We start from the raw sequence: 16,314 nt of genomic DNA, 5'->3' as shown, positions 1-16,314 counted from the left end.
CCAGGAGCTTAGGATGACGTACCCCAAACGGCCGTTTGAATCGCTCACTTGTCAGCCTGACCACTTCCTTTCTCTGGACGAGGGACCAGCGAGTGTGGACGCACGGCCCCTCTCAACTTTTGGGGCACTGCAGCAGGGTGTGTCGGGGTGTGTGTCCAGTGGGGCTGTGCAAGTGTGAGTGTGTGCGTGTGTGTGTTTACGTTGAGCGGGCGAGGGGCCCACTGAAGCTATGGGTTTGGCTGAAGGTCGGCTGGCCAGTACAGGACCGAAGAGGGCAGCCCTCAACACGGCACCTACTGCATCTTCCTTCTGGAACGGATTACCGGCGCTGATCTGAGCTTGTCCACTAAACGCGTTTTCTGAAGGTCACAACGGGTTTTTGGGTTATTTCTGTTGTTAACTGCACCTAAACCAACCCAAAAATTACCAGCAAAAGTAGAGGGATTAAACCTACTTGTGCTGGTAATTTTGATCCTTTGAGTCTTCTTTCTCCTTTGCCTGGAAAAAGTGCTTTACTAGGGACCAGCCATGGTATTGTGGCCAGTGAAGTTCGACCTGCGGAAGCGGGTTAAGTTGGCTCAGGGCCTGTGGCTCCTGTACTGGCTGGGGGTGATCGCCGGGATCCTGGTCTTCAGCATGGGCCTGTTCTTCAAGATCGAACTCCGCAAGCGGAGCGAGATGATGGACAATAACGAGAGTCACTTCGTGCCCAACCTGCTGATCCTGTCGGGCCTGGTGGCGTGCGGTGTCAACGCCTTTGGCGGCAAGGTGTGCCACGACTCATTGGACCCCACCAAGTTCGCCAAGTGGAAGCCCATGCTGAAGAACTACCTGACGGGTTGTTTTGGCTTCAATGTCTTCCTGTTCGTGATAGTCCTGCTCTGCTTCCTCACTCAGTTCCAGCTGTACTTCGCACTGTCCGAAGGTCTCCGCAACAGCATCAAGTACTACAAGGACACGGACACGCCCGGACGCTGCTTCATGAAGAGGACACTGGACATGACCCAGATCGAGTTCCGTTGCTGCGGCAACAACAACTACAAGGACTGGTTTGAGGTGCAGTGGATCAGCAACCGCTATCTGGATTTCAGCAACGAGGAAGTCAAGGAGTGAGTATCATTAGCAAAAGCACACAACTCTCTCTTCCCTCCTAAAGCTTTCCTTAAGACTTTCCTCCCTGAACCTCAGACCGTAGCCTGAATCTCATTTAAGGACGATAGTTGAAAGAGAGTGAGTAGCATATCTGAAACACATAACCTTCCTTCCAAAACTTTCCTTCAGACTTCTTCCTTCAAACTTGGACCTCATTTGAGCTAATGGTTAGAAGAGAGGTGGCTGTCAGTCACTGCGGAGTCTAGTCAATCAGAGACCAGAAAGCAGTCAAGTTTAGATGTGCAAATTCATATTTCAAGTCACTACCCCCCATTTGCTCCATATCAAATAAGACACTGCATATAGGTACATATAGACACAGGAGCCCTTGTAGTGATTGTTAAACACAGCTGGAGAGGGAAAGCTCCTGTTAAAAATAACTCAATGCAAGTATCTTCCTTGATGTGCCCTGCTTATCTAGGACTGAATGTGAATTTGGTTAGAGCTAATTGCACTTGTGTCAGCATGTTGACTGTGCATTAGCATGAGGTGATATGTCTGTGTCTAAGATTCACATTCATCCAGGTAATCGTTGTCAAAAGAGTTTAGTTGTAAACTCCTCTGACAGCATCAGGTGATGTTTCTTAGCAAGGCTGCTTTGTGCAAACCACTTATGCCGTTGCAAAGGTAAAAACATTTAACGCAAAAAAGTGCAAAAGTGCTACCCAGTGAAGTAAAAACGTGAAGTGCTCTTTTGTTCAGTCAAACTATCAACTGTGCAAAAAAAAAAACCAACAACCTGTAACAATAACCTGATACAGTTTAACCCAGTAAGACACTGTGCCTGTTTTAAATTAGCTGTTACCAGCATGTCATTGACCAAGTCATGATGTATTACTAAAGGCCCTGTGGATAGTGATAGTAATATGGTAGTTACGTTTTTTTCAGTGACTGTTACAGTGTTCCACTGGTGGAACGCAGTGTGATAAGTATGTAACAGCATGTAACAATGCCTTACTCATTTGGATCCTCCCCGGACACGCGAGAAGTGGATTGAAAGGGCTTGAAGGTCTCATACGGACCAGCAAAGCGGTTTTTGTAGGTCAGAGGTTTGGCCTCTGGCTGAACTCTTGCAAAAATAGGCCCTGAAATGATGCGATTACGGGCAAGATGGAAAGCTTCTGGGCTAACCTCTCGCCTATACCATAACACACTAAGCTCAGCCTGACGTCAGGGCAGAGATACGGATTGCACAGCATGCAAGACTTTGCTGAAGGCTAATTGTGCCATTGAAATGCCTGCGAGAGACCCCTGATATTTGATGGTGGGAGCACTGGCAACGAAAGACCTGAAAACTCATGTAGAGTTGCATGTAGAGTTACCGACTTACTCTGTCTCGTATTGTTTTGACAGTGAAAGTGCCATAAGAGGATTGGGATTTACAAATGCAAACATGCAGAAAATTAATCTGTGCCCTCAAGGCCCTGCGAAGTTGTTTCAAGTTCATGCAAACAGGAAATATTTCTACCTGTGTTCGTCAGCCAATTTCTGATGTCTGGGTGTGCATGTATGTGTGTGTGTGTATTAACTTGTGTCCATAGGTGTGATGAGTGTAAATAACACTATGGATGATTTGTTATATGGGTTTGAGGAAAGGACACCAATCAAGGAGGATTCAAGCGTTGCAATTGGTTAAAAGGAGACACTACGGGAATGCCGATTGGATGGCTTGCGTTCATTAGCATAGTTCCTATAATTCCATAATCTGTGCCGATCTCGTTTCCACGACCTTCAGGGCTTACTGTCCTCCTCAATCAGAGTGAGCGGGAAGCCTCTCAACACTAACTCATACTGACACCAGGGCACACAGGATAAGGCAGCCTTCAGCCAACTCGCCCACATGTGGGTCACCGACCCCGCGCACACTCTCACACATACACGTGCACACTCGTACGTACACAGACGTACACACACAGAGCCTGGCAGGGGAACACATACTGTGCATGTGTGCCAACACACTCTCTCACCCCACAAATCTCTGTCTCCCTTTCTCTCTTTCTCTCACATGCGTACTCTCTCACACACACACATGTAATTCAAAAACAAGTTAGCAAAATTGTTGAAAGTAATATGTGAAGTTATCTAAGGGCATAGCGTGATGCTTTATAGACCCTTGCTGTTTGACATTTCATATGTGGCTGTGGAAGTGAAAAAGACAAAAAGCGTCTAGTGTTCTTAATAAAGCAATGCTAGAGCTAGAGAGGCTAGAGAGGTACAGCTGTGTTGCTCACAGTTGCTCAACTGTGGTCACTTTGACAGAGAAGTGTACTGTAGCAGAGCATGAAGAGTGGTCCAATGGTTGTGATAGATCCTCTTAAAACTGCACATGCAATATCATGAGACTGACTGTAGAGCACACACATCTATAATGGCACCTTACATGCCAATTTTTGCAACGTGACAGTATAGCACTAGCAGTAGGGGGCTGTTCTTGAAAAGGGGACTCCTTAATTTCCACCACAGAAACATGTTGAAGGTCAGTAGGTTTTGGCCAGAGTTAGGTTTAAAGGTGCAGTATGTTATATTTTTAGCAGTTTATTTCCATAATTCAATGTTACATTTTTCGGGAATACTTGCCACCATCAAGTATCCATTATGAGAAGGAAAATTGCACTTTTTATATAGAAACTGTATAACGGATCTTCTCCATGTCCGCCATTTTGAATTTCCAAAAAAAGACATTTTATTTTATTTATTGCCTTTATTTTTGACAGGACAGTGGAGGAGAGACAGGATATGAGTGGGGAGAGAGAGACCGGGAAGGATCAGCAAATGACCACCCCGGCCGGAATCGAACCCAGGTCGCTGGCATAGTAACCCAGTGCCCTACCACCCAGTGCCGTACCACGGCAGGGCAACAAAAAAACAACAACAACATTTTTAGCTCCAAAACGTACTGTCCTTTGGTCATACTAGTAAATGTTAGTTTATTGTATTGCAAATATTCCTGAAAAGATCAAATTTGGCAATAGGCAGCACAGTTTCAATGAGCAGCATAGTTGCAATAAGGTAGGGTAACAGAAAAATGGTTAGGGTTTGCGTCAAAGTTAGTATTTTGAGTGTGATGCAAGTGATGTCATAAAGAGATTCGATTTTAAAGTTCCATCTGGGAACGGGCAGAATGCCTTGTTTTAGGAAGTTCCACTTCAAAAGGCTCTAATGCAAAGGAATAATGTTCATGATTTCAGGCGTTTACCAATTCCCTATACTTAATGCTGCTAGTAGGCTAACTTTTACTCTACTCTAATACTAATCTACAAACTAATCAGCTGTTGCCACCTACTGCCATGATTATCATCACAGCTGATGAGAGATGAAGAGAGGACAGAGGGTCAGAGTAAGGGGTGAAAGTGCTCTCACCCTCTGTCCTCATCAGCTGTGGTGATAATCATGGCAGTAGGTGACAACAGCTGATTAGTTAATTAGGTGATGATTAGGCCCTGGAAATACTACACTGTCCAGTGAAAGTATACTGTATGCACACAATGACTAAAGCAATTTCATACACCCCCATCTCCACCAACCTGAAATTTGAATATTTGTTTGATCTAGTCAAAGTGTAAACAGAGCACGCAATGGCTACAGTGATCTCTTACACCCTCCCTCCTCCATCCCCAACCCCTCTCCTTCCAAATCGCGATGACATCAAATAATTGTGTTACATGCCTTACAAGTCTACTTTCTTACAACGCTAACCTTTTGTTTTGATTATTTGATCTGTTTTACATTTCTTACAACCCTCACTGTCCACTCTTCTCACCTTCCTTTCCTTCTCTCCAGCCGTGTGATGAGCAACGTGGACGGCAAGTTCCTGATGGACAGCGTGCCGTTCAGCTGCTGCAATCCCGGCTCCCCGCGACCCTGCATCCAGCACCACCTGACCAACAACTCGGCCCACTACGACTACGACCACCACACGGAGGAGCTGAACATCTGGACGCGTGGCTGCCGTGAGAGCCTGGTCTCCTACTATGGGGGCATGATGAACAGCATCGGGGCCTTCCTACTGCTCTTCATCGGCCTGGAGGTGAGCACACGGACACACACACACACACACACACACACACACATGCACACCAGGGTTTGACATTAATGTTTTTGCAAGTCACTAGCCAGTCAGGCTTTCTACTAGCCACGGTTTTGTTCACAGTTATTTTCCTTACCATGCTAAACCAAGAGGATTAGTGATTAGTTATAATTTCTGCATGTAAATCGGACACATAAAAATATAATTTCCCCCTTTGAGCATAAATACAAATAATTGATGCGAAACAGGTGAAAATCTGAATATAGACTATTGTGATGTTTCATATCCAAGAATAAACTACCTGCCAAAGTGGGCAGTGAGAACAAATTTACTACCAGCCACAGCCAGGTTTTGCCAGCATTTGGCAAGTTGGCAGGTGCCAATGTCAAGCCCTGATGCACACACACACATGTGCACGCACGCATACAAACACGCACGCACACAGTATTGTATTGGGACCTTCCTACTGCTAGCCCTGGAGGTGATGACATACACACCCACACGAACAGCAATGACGCCTTCCTGCTGCTAGACATCTGCCTGGAGGTGTGTGTGGGGGGTACTCAGAAAGGACCTTATCTTTCAATAAACAGCTTTTACGCTAAAAGGAAACCACTATTCCAGTCATCTTAAAGGGATATGCCACTATTTTTGGGGCTTAATACAGTTAAAATCGTTGGCCAGGGTTTATAAAGGTGGTAAAGTGTCTTATTTTTCATGTAAGCTGCTGTCTTGCTTTAAGACAAGTGAAAAGAGGGAGCATGTCGCTAAGCTAGTGAAAGTCAATGGATCCGTGTAGCATGCTACATGCTACAGTGATGCATTGACTGCATTGGGATACCCCTTTAAGTCGCCCAAGAAATGGAAGTGGAATCGCCTTATGTCTCACCACTCAACCGATCAACTTCAGATTGAACTTCTTTCAACAGATCAGTGTCGGCGCTATGGGGGGGCATTTGTAGGCAGTGCCCCCCCTAGTGGCCACTGGTGCCCCAGCACCCAACACAGGACAAAAAATATATATATAACACACTTTAAACCATTGCATTAAGACTGTTTAACTTTAATATCCTTTTTACACGTGCAAAGTAACATCAATACAATTAAAATGGGGAAAATGTATTTTGGTTTTGCTTGCATTTTAGCCATCTGGCACTAATGACATCGGCATGTGACAGTCTGTGGGTAAAGCAAGTTTGTCCTCAAAGGCACACCGTAGTTGTGCACGTCACCCATCCTATTAGCGCGCGGTATCTCCCTCAACAGTAAACTAATAATGATAGTAGTACCTAATAATACCTATTGATTTGTTATAATGTCCTGATAGTTAAGACAACACAAGTAACCCATCCACATATGACATATTTCTGGATGTGGGTAATGCAAAAATGTCATGATGACATTGTCATCTAGCCTGCTGGAGGCGGAATGGGAGACAAGAAGCAAAACAATGTTAGCAGTTTGCTAGCTGGGTTGGATATGTCAAATAGTGTGAATAATTGCGAGAAGCACTGTAATCAAGACAGCATTTTAAGGTAAGGAAATTTGATTATTAAATTTGCCCGCCGCGGCATGTTGACTTGGGTCTACTTGATTTTGCCTGGTGCGATTGTTGCTACTACTAGCCCCTCATGCTTTGAAGTTTGGAAAAGGATGGGTGCGCTTATCTAGACAGAGTAGACTCAGACGTAGCAGCTCTATTCTTTTTGAAAAGATTTTGTGCACATTTAACTCTGTGCCCGTGCTCATCACGTTTGCGTTTACTTTCCTCTATGAAGAGTTGAATGAAAAAACTCCCTCAAGGCTATTGATATGTCAAAACGACAGCGGAGTAGGCACGTTGTCAAGATGAGTTGTTTGAAAAATAGATAGGTTGCACAATGCATGTGTTTTACAGTGTTTCACTTGTGAATTTCAGGCGTAAGCTTAACCTATAACGTTGTTTGCTATCCTAACGACGCATAGTTACACAAAAAAAAATCAAACGCTGTATTAATAGGCTACACGCTTTGAGGTTCGGCTTGTCTGACATTTTTTTTTAAATATCCTTCCTCGAGACAAACTACCGAATATTTCAGCGTCCATACCACCTACATCTAGCCTGGGTCCGCTATTGGTATCAGTGGTATGATGCTTAGTGAAGATGAGTGGGATAGTTGAAGGCTCTTTGGAAGAAGGGATGTCTGCAAATGACGCACCACGCCGTGCCTATTTAGTGACTGTCTACTCTAGTCTTTTCTACCGGAGGTGGTAGCTGTCCATGGTCCATAGCACGTCTGGCTTAGCTATTTCACAGGCTACCAAAATGATAATCCCGATGGAGTGTTATTCCGTTGTTGAATGCATAATGTAAATTGTTGCTGTAAGCGGTAGCCTATTAAAATGCAAACATTCGGATCCAGGGCTCTAAATTAACTTTTTCCACCACCAGCCAATTTGGCTAGTAGACATTTTTTCTTACTAGCCAAATGGAAGGTCAACTAGCCATTTTTTTCTCACCAAAATAAACCATGCGTTAATTATGTTGCTTTTAATTATTTTATTAAACTAGGCTATGTCCTCAACACAGATAAACAATATAAATATTATACTCAATAATTCAGTCTATTCTATAATTATTTAGTAGTTATATTTGTATTACCTGCATTTCTTTATTTTTCATTCCATTTCCATATACTGCACAGACAGCCAAACACTAGCCTATTACCTCACACACCATCACTCAAATCTCACATACAGTATACACCTCACACAAACACAGCATGCCTTTCAACACTAATGTCACACACATACCAGACTTTCAACATAGCCAAACACACACACACAACCAAACACTGCAAAACCTCATATCCCCTACACAGCATCACTTCACACACATTGGGTTAAATACCATGGACAATGCACAGAAGACAGGTGAAGGGGAGAAGAGATGAAGGGAGGAGAATGAGACGAGAGGAGGACAGGAGACACCCCCCCGCGCGCGCGCACGCACGCACACACACACACACACACCTACACAGTGCGTGAATGATGTCTGCATTGTGTGTTTATGCTGCTGCTGCGTGACACCTTCAAGTTCCTCCAGGTCAAATTCATATTAGCTTTACTTACGATGCGCTTGGAATGACAATTACGTTACGCTATGTCAACTAGATATCCAATAACACCACGGAGACCATGCTTACTTTGTTACTTTCGTCGCTAGTTTTTGTTATCTTTTTTTCACTTACTTGTGTCATACCCGTGCAGGGTCTTTGCGATGTCGTGGGCGTTATTAGGAAACGACAACTCCATCGTTTGTAGTTGCGAGGACCTCGCAAATATCAGACGGCTTCTGACGGCAACGACACTGTTTTGACAGACAGCTGTTCTAACTCCTGTCCCTCCACTCACGCGCGCCGTTTTCGCTCCACCAATACTCTATTTCACTGTCACAACGCTACTGTTACTTGCATTCATCGACACATAACCGTGCTTTAACCACTGCCACATTATTTTTCATCAGACCAAAACCTACAAAACCAAAGTAATCCGCGCTAGTCCGCTAATTGAACATATTTTATCAACACTAGTTCCAGCGCGCGGGTATCAAACACGCAGCCAATGGATGTGAGGCTGCCTTATTGTGATTAACGGTCAGCCAATGGGTGTGGGCTACATCATGACGGTAGGACTAATGTTCATGGGTAATGTAGGCGACGTTTTGACGTTCATCAGACGGCAGCTACAGATCTGTGCGTGCAGCTGTTTAACATTCAGTCGGGCACGCGCTACCGGCCAATTTGGCTAGTGGATGATTTTTTCTACCAGCCAAAATGATTTTTCACCCGCATTTGGCGTGTTGGCGTGCGTTAATTTAGAGCCCTGTTCGGATCTATATTTTGGAGTGGTGTAGTGAAAGCAACGCTGAGAAGCAGAGCTCAAAATCAAAAAGCGTTTTTGTCCAAAATGCTCGTATGGCGTGGGTAGCGTCCCCTGTTGCTGTGAAATGCCTTGTTGTATCTTGACGGCCTATAAAAGTACAGTATAATCCTGGACACATATCGCGTCTGTGCTGAATGTGGTTTCCACCTTGCACTAAACAATCTTGCTTACAGACATTGGTGTTTGGTAGGGAGGAGGAAGTGTTTTCCACAGTAGTAGCGCGATCAGCCTGAACTAAACGTGACTCTGCCACCAGTTCTAGGCTATAGGTGAACTTGACTCAAACTTGTTAAATGGCAGTGCCCCACCGTTGTTTACCTACGCCCCACCATGAGATGTGTGCTGGAGCCGACTCTGCAACAGATTCTGCAAGTTTGTGCAGCACATGTATAGAAGGGATGCTAAGGACATTCATAATCCCTGTCCAGCCACCCTTCTTGTTGAGTTGCACCCCTTACATAGAAACAAAATTTGATGTTTGAATGAAGAACTTTGTTTTAAGCTATAGTCATCTAACTGTACGCTCGAAAGCGAGTTAAACTTAAGTGACCTGATTTTCTGAATTTATTTGTGGAATACAACAAATTCACAGGCAACAGGCTTGAACTGGAGTGAAAAAAATGAAGAACTCAATTTAGTCAGCTTTATGGTAGTTAACTGACATGGTCCTATAATAATGAATAATCTCAGCTACTTATTCACTTGTGAAAGTGAAAGCCCACCTGGAAAACCATTGTCATTGTGACACAGCTCTCCACAGCACACAGTGCTCTCTGCAGAGAACAATAATGCCTCTCCCATGCAAGGGGGCAGCCCAAAACGACACCCCAAGGTAGCAGTGATACATGTTCAAGGTACCTCAGTCATGGAGTAGGATGGGTGAGAACACTGGTTTATTGCTTCCCCCACCAACCTGGCAAGTCATGAATCGAACTGGAAACTTTTGGGCTACGAGTCTGATGCCCTAACCACTTATGACTGCTTTGGTTGCACTTGGTGTTTATTTGCAGAGGGACTGCCAATTTCTCAGAAGTTCCTGAAGTTCCTCAATGATCCAACGATTCGCCTTTTTCACAATGCCGTTAAACAAGTTTGTATCGTATGGTTTTATACCTGATCTATTGCGGATTCAGGTGACTTTCATTCATTTGATTACTGTTCTTCACCAAAACACATGGAAACCAAAAAAACATAAAAATAATTGAAACATAATATAAATAACCAGAAATAGGCACTTTTTCAATTATGCATGATTTACTTCTACTATTAGATGGAATGGCTGGTGACAACAATTGTGGTAAGATGTAGCCTAGCCTCCTGCTTCTGCTTCAGAAATTGTTGGATAATTGAGAGGTTGGAACAAAAAAGAACTTCAGAGAAATGACATATCACCACTTCCAGTAAGCTAAGTGCTCCACGGGAGGCCAGGTGAAAAGTTTTTGAGCAGGCTGGTAGCAGGACACCATTGGCACTGGTCAGATCACATCAGGTCCAGTACCTTTCTCTCAATCCCCTGGGTCAGAGGGTCGCACTTACAAATCCACTGATTAACTCAGCCAATTGATTTAATTAGGAAGTGGAGCCAAGACCTCACACCCTCTAATGCCGGACAGAAGATTTGCGGGGTGGGATTTTTGATCTGTCCTCTACGGAGTACAAAACGACTTAGTGAAGACCTCCAAACCAGGAAGTAGAGGAGATTTGTGGAGTGGGATATGTGGTGGCGTGAGCTTTCGTCCGCTCACGCTGATTGGCCAGATAGCAGCATCTTAAGATTTCACTGGTTTAGAAGAGCGGATTGGAGATCTGTGGACTGTTAGTGGACTGAGGATGCTTCCCCAGTGACCCATGCCACATGCCTGTAGGTTTGTTGTTACAAATTGATACTGACTTAAATAGGTTAAAGACAGGGGTGTCAAGGCTCAGTGGGCCAAGGTGCCTTATCATTACACCGGGAATCCAGGTTCAATTCCGAACCATTTCTCACCTCACTCATGTTCTGTATCTCTCTCTAACTGTCCTGTCTAAATATTAAAGGTGTAAAAACCCCAAATCTTGAAAAAGGTTTAAGACTTAAAGAGGTCATTCATTGATATACATGTAGAAAAAGAGGAAAGAGGAGATGGAAACAGAGAGAGAAAATATATTGCTTTCAATTTGATTATATTTAACCTTTTTTCTAATATATTTTATAGTTATGAGACGAAAGAAATTCGACATTTACTTTAAATGAAAAGGATTAATGGACATGCTGGAATAATGTTTTGTGGAGTCAAAAGCAGTTTCAGGTGGCATTGTATTTGTGAAGCTCTGCAGTATTTTAAGGACGCCCAGGCCTATAGGGGTGTTAGGAATAGCGTTAGCAAGGTTGTCCTGAACCAGACTGACCTGAATGCAAATCTCCTATCTGATGATTCACCGGTTTATTGTTGGCTGTCTTAGGCGCATACGCATGTCTATGGATGAATGGATAATGGATGTACAGGGATTGAGTGGATATTAGCCCATTGGATAAAAATAAACCATGAGAGTGGCCTTCCCAACTACCAACCGTTACTATGCCTTCCTTCCTCTGCAATATTACTAGTTTAGCTGACACTTTGTAAAGGATACAGTTCACTGATTCTTGAAAGTTTAGCAAAAACATGTCCCAGCAATAAAAGTGCTAATTCTGTTGAAAATCAAATATATTTTCATGTACAAAATAAATCCAGAGAATGACCAAGGGGTCCGTTACACAAATGTACAGCAATGTACATACAAAACTGCTGTCCCAAGGACAGACATCATTTCAATTGACTAAAAATAAAAAAAAATCACTGATGGAATTGAATAATATCAGCATGAAAACTGCACATAGTGAGTTTGAAATAATGTTTACTATTATTTTCTGATTGCTCAAAATGTGTCCCACTTATTTGTCACCACGGTGTGATATTTTTTAAAACACAATTAATTCAGGTATGCACAAGGTCATTGTCATTACTGAGGATCCCTTTGGTTCTACTACATACTTCACCATCACAGACGCTCCTGAAAGTTTACTATTTTCTCTTCAATTTGTGAATTTGTTTGGATACTGGCATTTTCCCAACCACCATTAGTGTTATAAAATAGCATTATATTTTATACATGTTAATTAATATATACTTTTTGAGAAGAGGTATAAAGCACCCAAGAAACAGAACAAAACGAGATGGCTAATGTGCACAAACTATGCATATTATGTAAAAGAGTAGATTTTTCTCACCACCGTCAGATTTTGTTCCAAAGCTCGTCATCTTGTTCCATATTTTACTAAATTGTTCTGGTTGATGAAACATTGTCAGACATATTAGTAATCATTGTGATCTAAAATTATACTCCACTGAGCTGAATTTGTTTTGTTTTGTTTTTTGTCACCACCATGGTCACAGAAAAACACAGAAGTTTTTTTGGGGGGAAGTTTTTTGTGTTTTGACAAGTTTTAAGAATATGCTTACAATATGTATTTACAATTATGTTGAATTATTTAATTAATTCTTCACTTTAATACAGACAGTTAACATATTTCCTTACAACGAATTGTGTATGACGCTGTTGACAAAACCAAGAGAGAGCCTATTTTATAAAAATTGTAAAACATGGGGAGCTTGGCCAATAAATTCGCTGCACAGCCAAGAGGTTCGTCTATGAGAATATACCTTTATATTTTGGATTTGAACAACTTTTTTTCTTTCAAAATTAAAACCTGTTTTTGCCCCATTCTTAAGAATCAGCACTTCAATTGGAAGCATGTTAACGATAGGTTAAATGGGTTAAACGTTGAAAGGATTCTATTTATACCAGGGTGCGAGGTTTCAGTTGGATGGTCACTGACTGCCCTTATTGTTTGGGAGGGAGTGTTCTCTATAGCCAACAGTCTACTTACAAGAAATTGATTCACTAGTGATGGTCATTATTTTTCAAATTGTGCTTTATGTACGGGCCGGACTGAGTGAGGAGGAGGGCCACTTGTGGCCCCCGGGCCTCCAGTTGCCCATCCCTGATCTATACCTATAGACACTGATATAAAGGGGTGATTTCAGGTAAATTGGGCCACTTTTGGCCATTCGCTTATATGCAAAAAAAAAAAGTGGCCCAATTTACCGGAATTCACTTTAGATGTTCATACAGCTGGACCTCCTGGGTAATATTTTTGTTACAGTCCAACGAACATTCTTCACATGAAGGTTACACGTGAATGCTAAATGCTACACACTGCCATAGCTACAGCTACAAGCCATTACGTGGGAACTCCCCCCTCCGGTACATGGCAGGTGGACACTGTCTGATGTCCGAACTAATCCTGAGGAAAAACGACCTTAATGATCCACGGTTAATCTGAGGGGACAATAGTGGACATGAGGCCATGACTTGCGTTTCTCAGCAGGGGGGTTGTGTAAGACGCACCCCCAGAAAGGGTTTACCTGCCCTACTTGCGAAGGATTAATCTTTTACCTGAGGCAAAAGGTAAATGAGAAGTCAGCCAAAATCATCCGGCAATATGGGCGGGAGTGGACAGCGAGCAGGAGAGGAAGGGAATGACAAAAAGAACACAGAGAACAGGCTGCTCTGATGACAATGCAATGTTGTGTATATCACAGTTTGCATGCATAGTCGGTATAATATTGACCTCTAGGTGGGAGTGGACAGGGAGGGGTAGGGGTCATGGACCAGGAGAGGGAGGGAATGACAAAAAGAACACAGAGAATAGGTTCCCGTGACGGCAATGCATTGGTATGCACACTGCAGCCTCCACGAGTAGCTGACATGATACTGATACTGATAATGAACAGTTTGATTAAATGTAATACATTAGAATTACCAATGACACAATTTGATATGACTCAAAACTCATTGCCTTTTACATTATGTCTATTCAGTTTCCAGTAAAACACAGACTGAATACATTGATCAGTAATCTGTCATAACATTTAAAGCAATTGTCATCTGCATAGCCAGTGTGTCAATACAGATGGATAAATTGATAAATAGTTTAGGCCTGTAGTAACTGTAACTCTGTCCCACTTTTCACCTACAACAACCCTGTGATCATGGCTCACTATGGTACTAGTATACATGAACAAAGTAATACTATATACTGATGATGTGCATAAACGACGACGATTCTCTTTAGTCTCTTTTGTGAAGGTGGTAGTTATGATGGGCCTTTATGCTTATATACGTTGATGATCTAATTGTGTTTGTGAAGGTGTGAAGGTGAAGGTGGGGCTTTATGTTCATATAAATCGATGATCTAATTTTGTGCTAAGGTAGCAGTGATGGTGGGCCTTTACGTGCGTATACATTGATGATCAAATTGTGTTTGTGTTTATGAAAGAAGCTGTGATGGTGTAGCCTCGCGAGCCATCCTACGTACTTCCGCCAAAGGATTGGCTCCACTACTGTAGTCTGGCCGTGCTTCTCTGTGGAGTGCCTGGAGCAGTAGAATTTTGATCGCAACGCCCCCCCCCCAGAAAACAGCCAATAATCGAATACGCCCCCTACGTGGGGGCGAAAGGGGGAGGACGCTCGTGACAATGACGTACACATTTGCGCCAGAGCCATTGGTCTGCGCTATGTTGTTGTTGAGTAACTGCCAACGATTGGGTGAGAGGTGTCCAATAATTTCAAACCATAACTGAGTGCAAACTTCCTGCTTCCTACAATCGCTTCAGAGCAAACAAATGCCAGACCATAAATACGAAATGAAATGGTAGTATTATGGGATGGTCAGGACCAGGCTAGTGATGGTGGGCCTTTCTGGTAATACACGCTGATGCTCTAATCGTTTTTGTATTTGTGAAGGTGGCGGTGATGGTCGGTCTGCAATACCTGTCGACGGCACTGGAGACCCTGGCCAACCCCGAGGACCCCGAGAGCGAGAGCGAGGGATGGCTTCTGGAGAAGAGTGTGAAGGAGACGGTGGCAGATGTTACGGCCAAGGTCAAGGCCCTGTGCAGCCGAAACCAGGTAGAAGGGGAGCAGGAGGTGGCCACCGTGAGCTGAGTGGCTTCTGGCAGCAACCATCGCTGGGACTAAGGCCCCCTTTCCTTCTCCAGGACAGGAGGAGTGCATGAAGAGGAGGACGTCCTCTTTGTTGTTTGTTACCAAAGCACACACACATAGAAACAGACCCAGACACAAATGTACATGCATGCACATACACACATACACACTGACATAAGGTTCTTGCGTAAAAAAAAGTGAACAAATAATTGGAGATATGTCCAAGAGGGTATGACCAATGTCATGAAAGCAAATGTGAATACTCTTTGTCCATTGTGTACATATTACTGTAAAACAATTCTATTTTTCAAAGAATAAGAAAAAGATTATTTTAATGCAAATGAGTTATATATAAATGAAAAAAGAAAATCCCCCTTCCTACCCCATGATAAATTCCTCAGTGTACGGGCGAGACAATGCTGCTCCCACAATGCACCAATTCCTGGGCTTCCCTCAGAGAGTCCTGACATGGTTGAGTGGATGTTTAACCTGACAACACAACACAACACACACACACACACACACACACACACACACACACACACACACACACACACACACACACACACACACACACACACACACACTACGTCATTTTTTAAACTTTTCTAAGCCATCGTGTATCTGTAACATATCATTGCAAAGCCGCAGCTATTAACTGCTCTGAGTAATGTTTTCTGTAAATAAACAATAGGGATGGTAATCCGTATGATTGCTCTCTTCCTACCACATGGCTCCTCAGTTTGTCCGGGGACAGAGGCAGACAAGGTTTTGGTCTCCAATGGCAGCTCAATTCAGGCAGCTGAGGAGTGGGGGCCTGAGTAGCCCTCGAGTCCCTGTGAAGGGAACCTCTCTGCTGGGATAACCTTCTACCAGAGCCCCTGATCTGTGTGTGGCCCAAGGCAGTCTGTAGGCCCCTGCCATTGCTCATACGAATTAAAGGCGGGCAACAGTGTGGGGTCCTACAGTTGAGAGCAAACATTTAGAGTTGAAAATAGGACACGCAGACAGACATACGCAAACACACCATACTGAAGGAGAGGGTCACACTCTTTAATGTGTAGGATGGTGTTAGTGCGTGTGTTATGTTCTTGGGTTAAATATCGGACTCACCAGTGAGGTCTTCAGATGTTCAGATCTAGCCATTTGGTGTTTTTGGGGTATGTGTTGAGGGTTTGTGT

General features: G+C 43.4%; 1 protein-coding gene across 1 annotated transcript; it reads left to right on the top strand.

The window, feature by feature from the left end:
• The first annotated feature begins 528 nt into the window (after positions 1–528).
• Positions 529–15,251, top strand: prph2b (peripherin 2b (retinal degeneration, slow)). The gene is made up of 3 exons (XM_063191218.1): positions 529–1,109; positions 4,933–5,179; positions 14,933–15,251. Exons 1-3 carry the CDS (start codon positions 529–531, stop codon positions 15,131–15,133), a joined length of 1,029 nt encoding a protein of 342 aa, XP_063047288.1. The 3' UTR covers positions 15,134–15,251.
• The last annotated feature ends 1,063 nt before the right edge of the window (positions 15,252–16,314 follow it).

This window comes from Engraulis encrasicolus, chromosome 24 (assembly GCF_034702125.1).
Source record: "Engraulis encrasicolus isolate BLACKSEA-1 chromosome 24, IST_EnEncr_1.0, whole genome shotgun sequence".
NCBI classification, from domain to species: domain Eukaryota; kingdom Metazoa; phylum Chordata; class Actinopteri; order Clupeiformes; family Engraulidae; genus Engraulis; species Engraulis encrasicolus.
This window is presented reverse-complemented; position numbering and strand designations above follow the sequence as displayed.

Excerpts from the sequence above, each read along its gene's own strand:
- prph2b (XM_063191218.1), top strand. The coding sequence starts at position 529 with ATGGTATTGTGGCCAGTGAAGTTCGACCTGCGGAAGCGGGTTAAGTTG. Across the intron at positions 1,110-4,932 it reads AGCAACGAGGAAGTCAAGGA|CCGTGTGATGAGCAACGTGG; the intron begins GTGAGTATCATT and ends CCTTCTCTCCAG. Across the intron at positions 5,180-14,932 it reads TGCTCTTCATCGGCCTGGAG|GTGGCGGTGATGGTCGGTCT; the intron begins GTGAGCACACGG and ends GTATTTGTGAAG.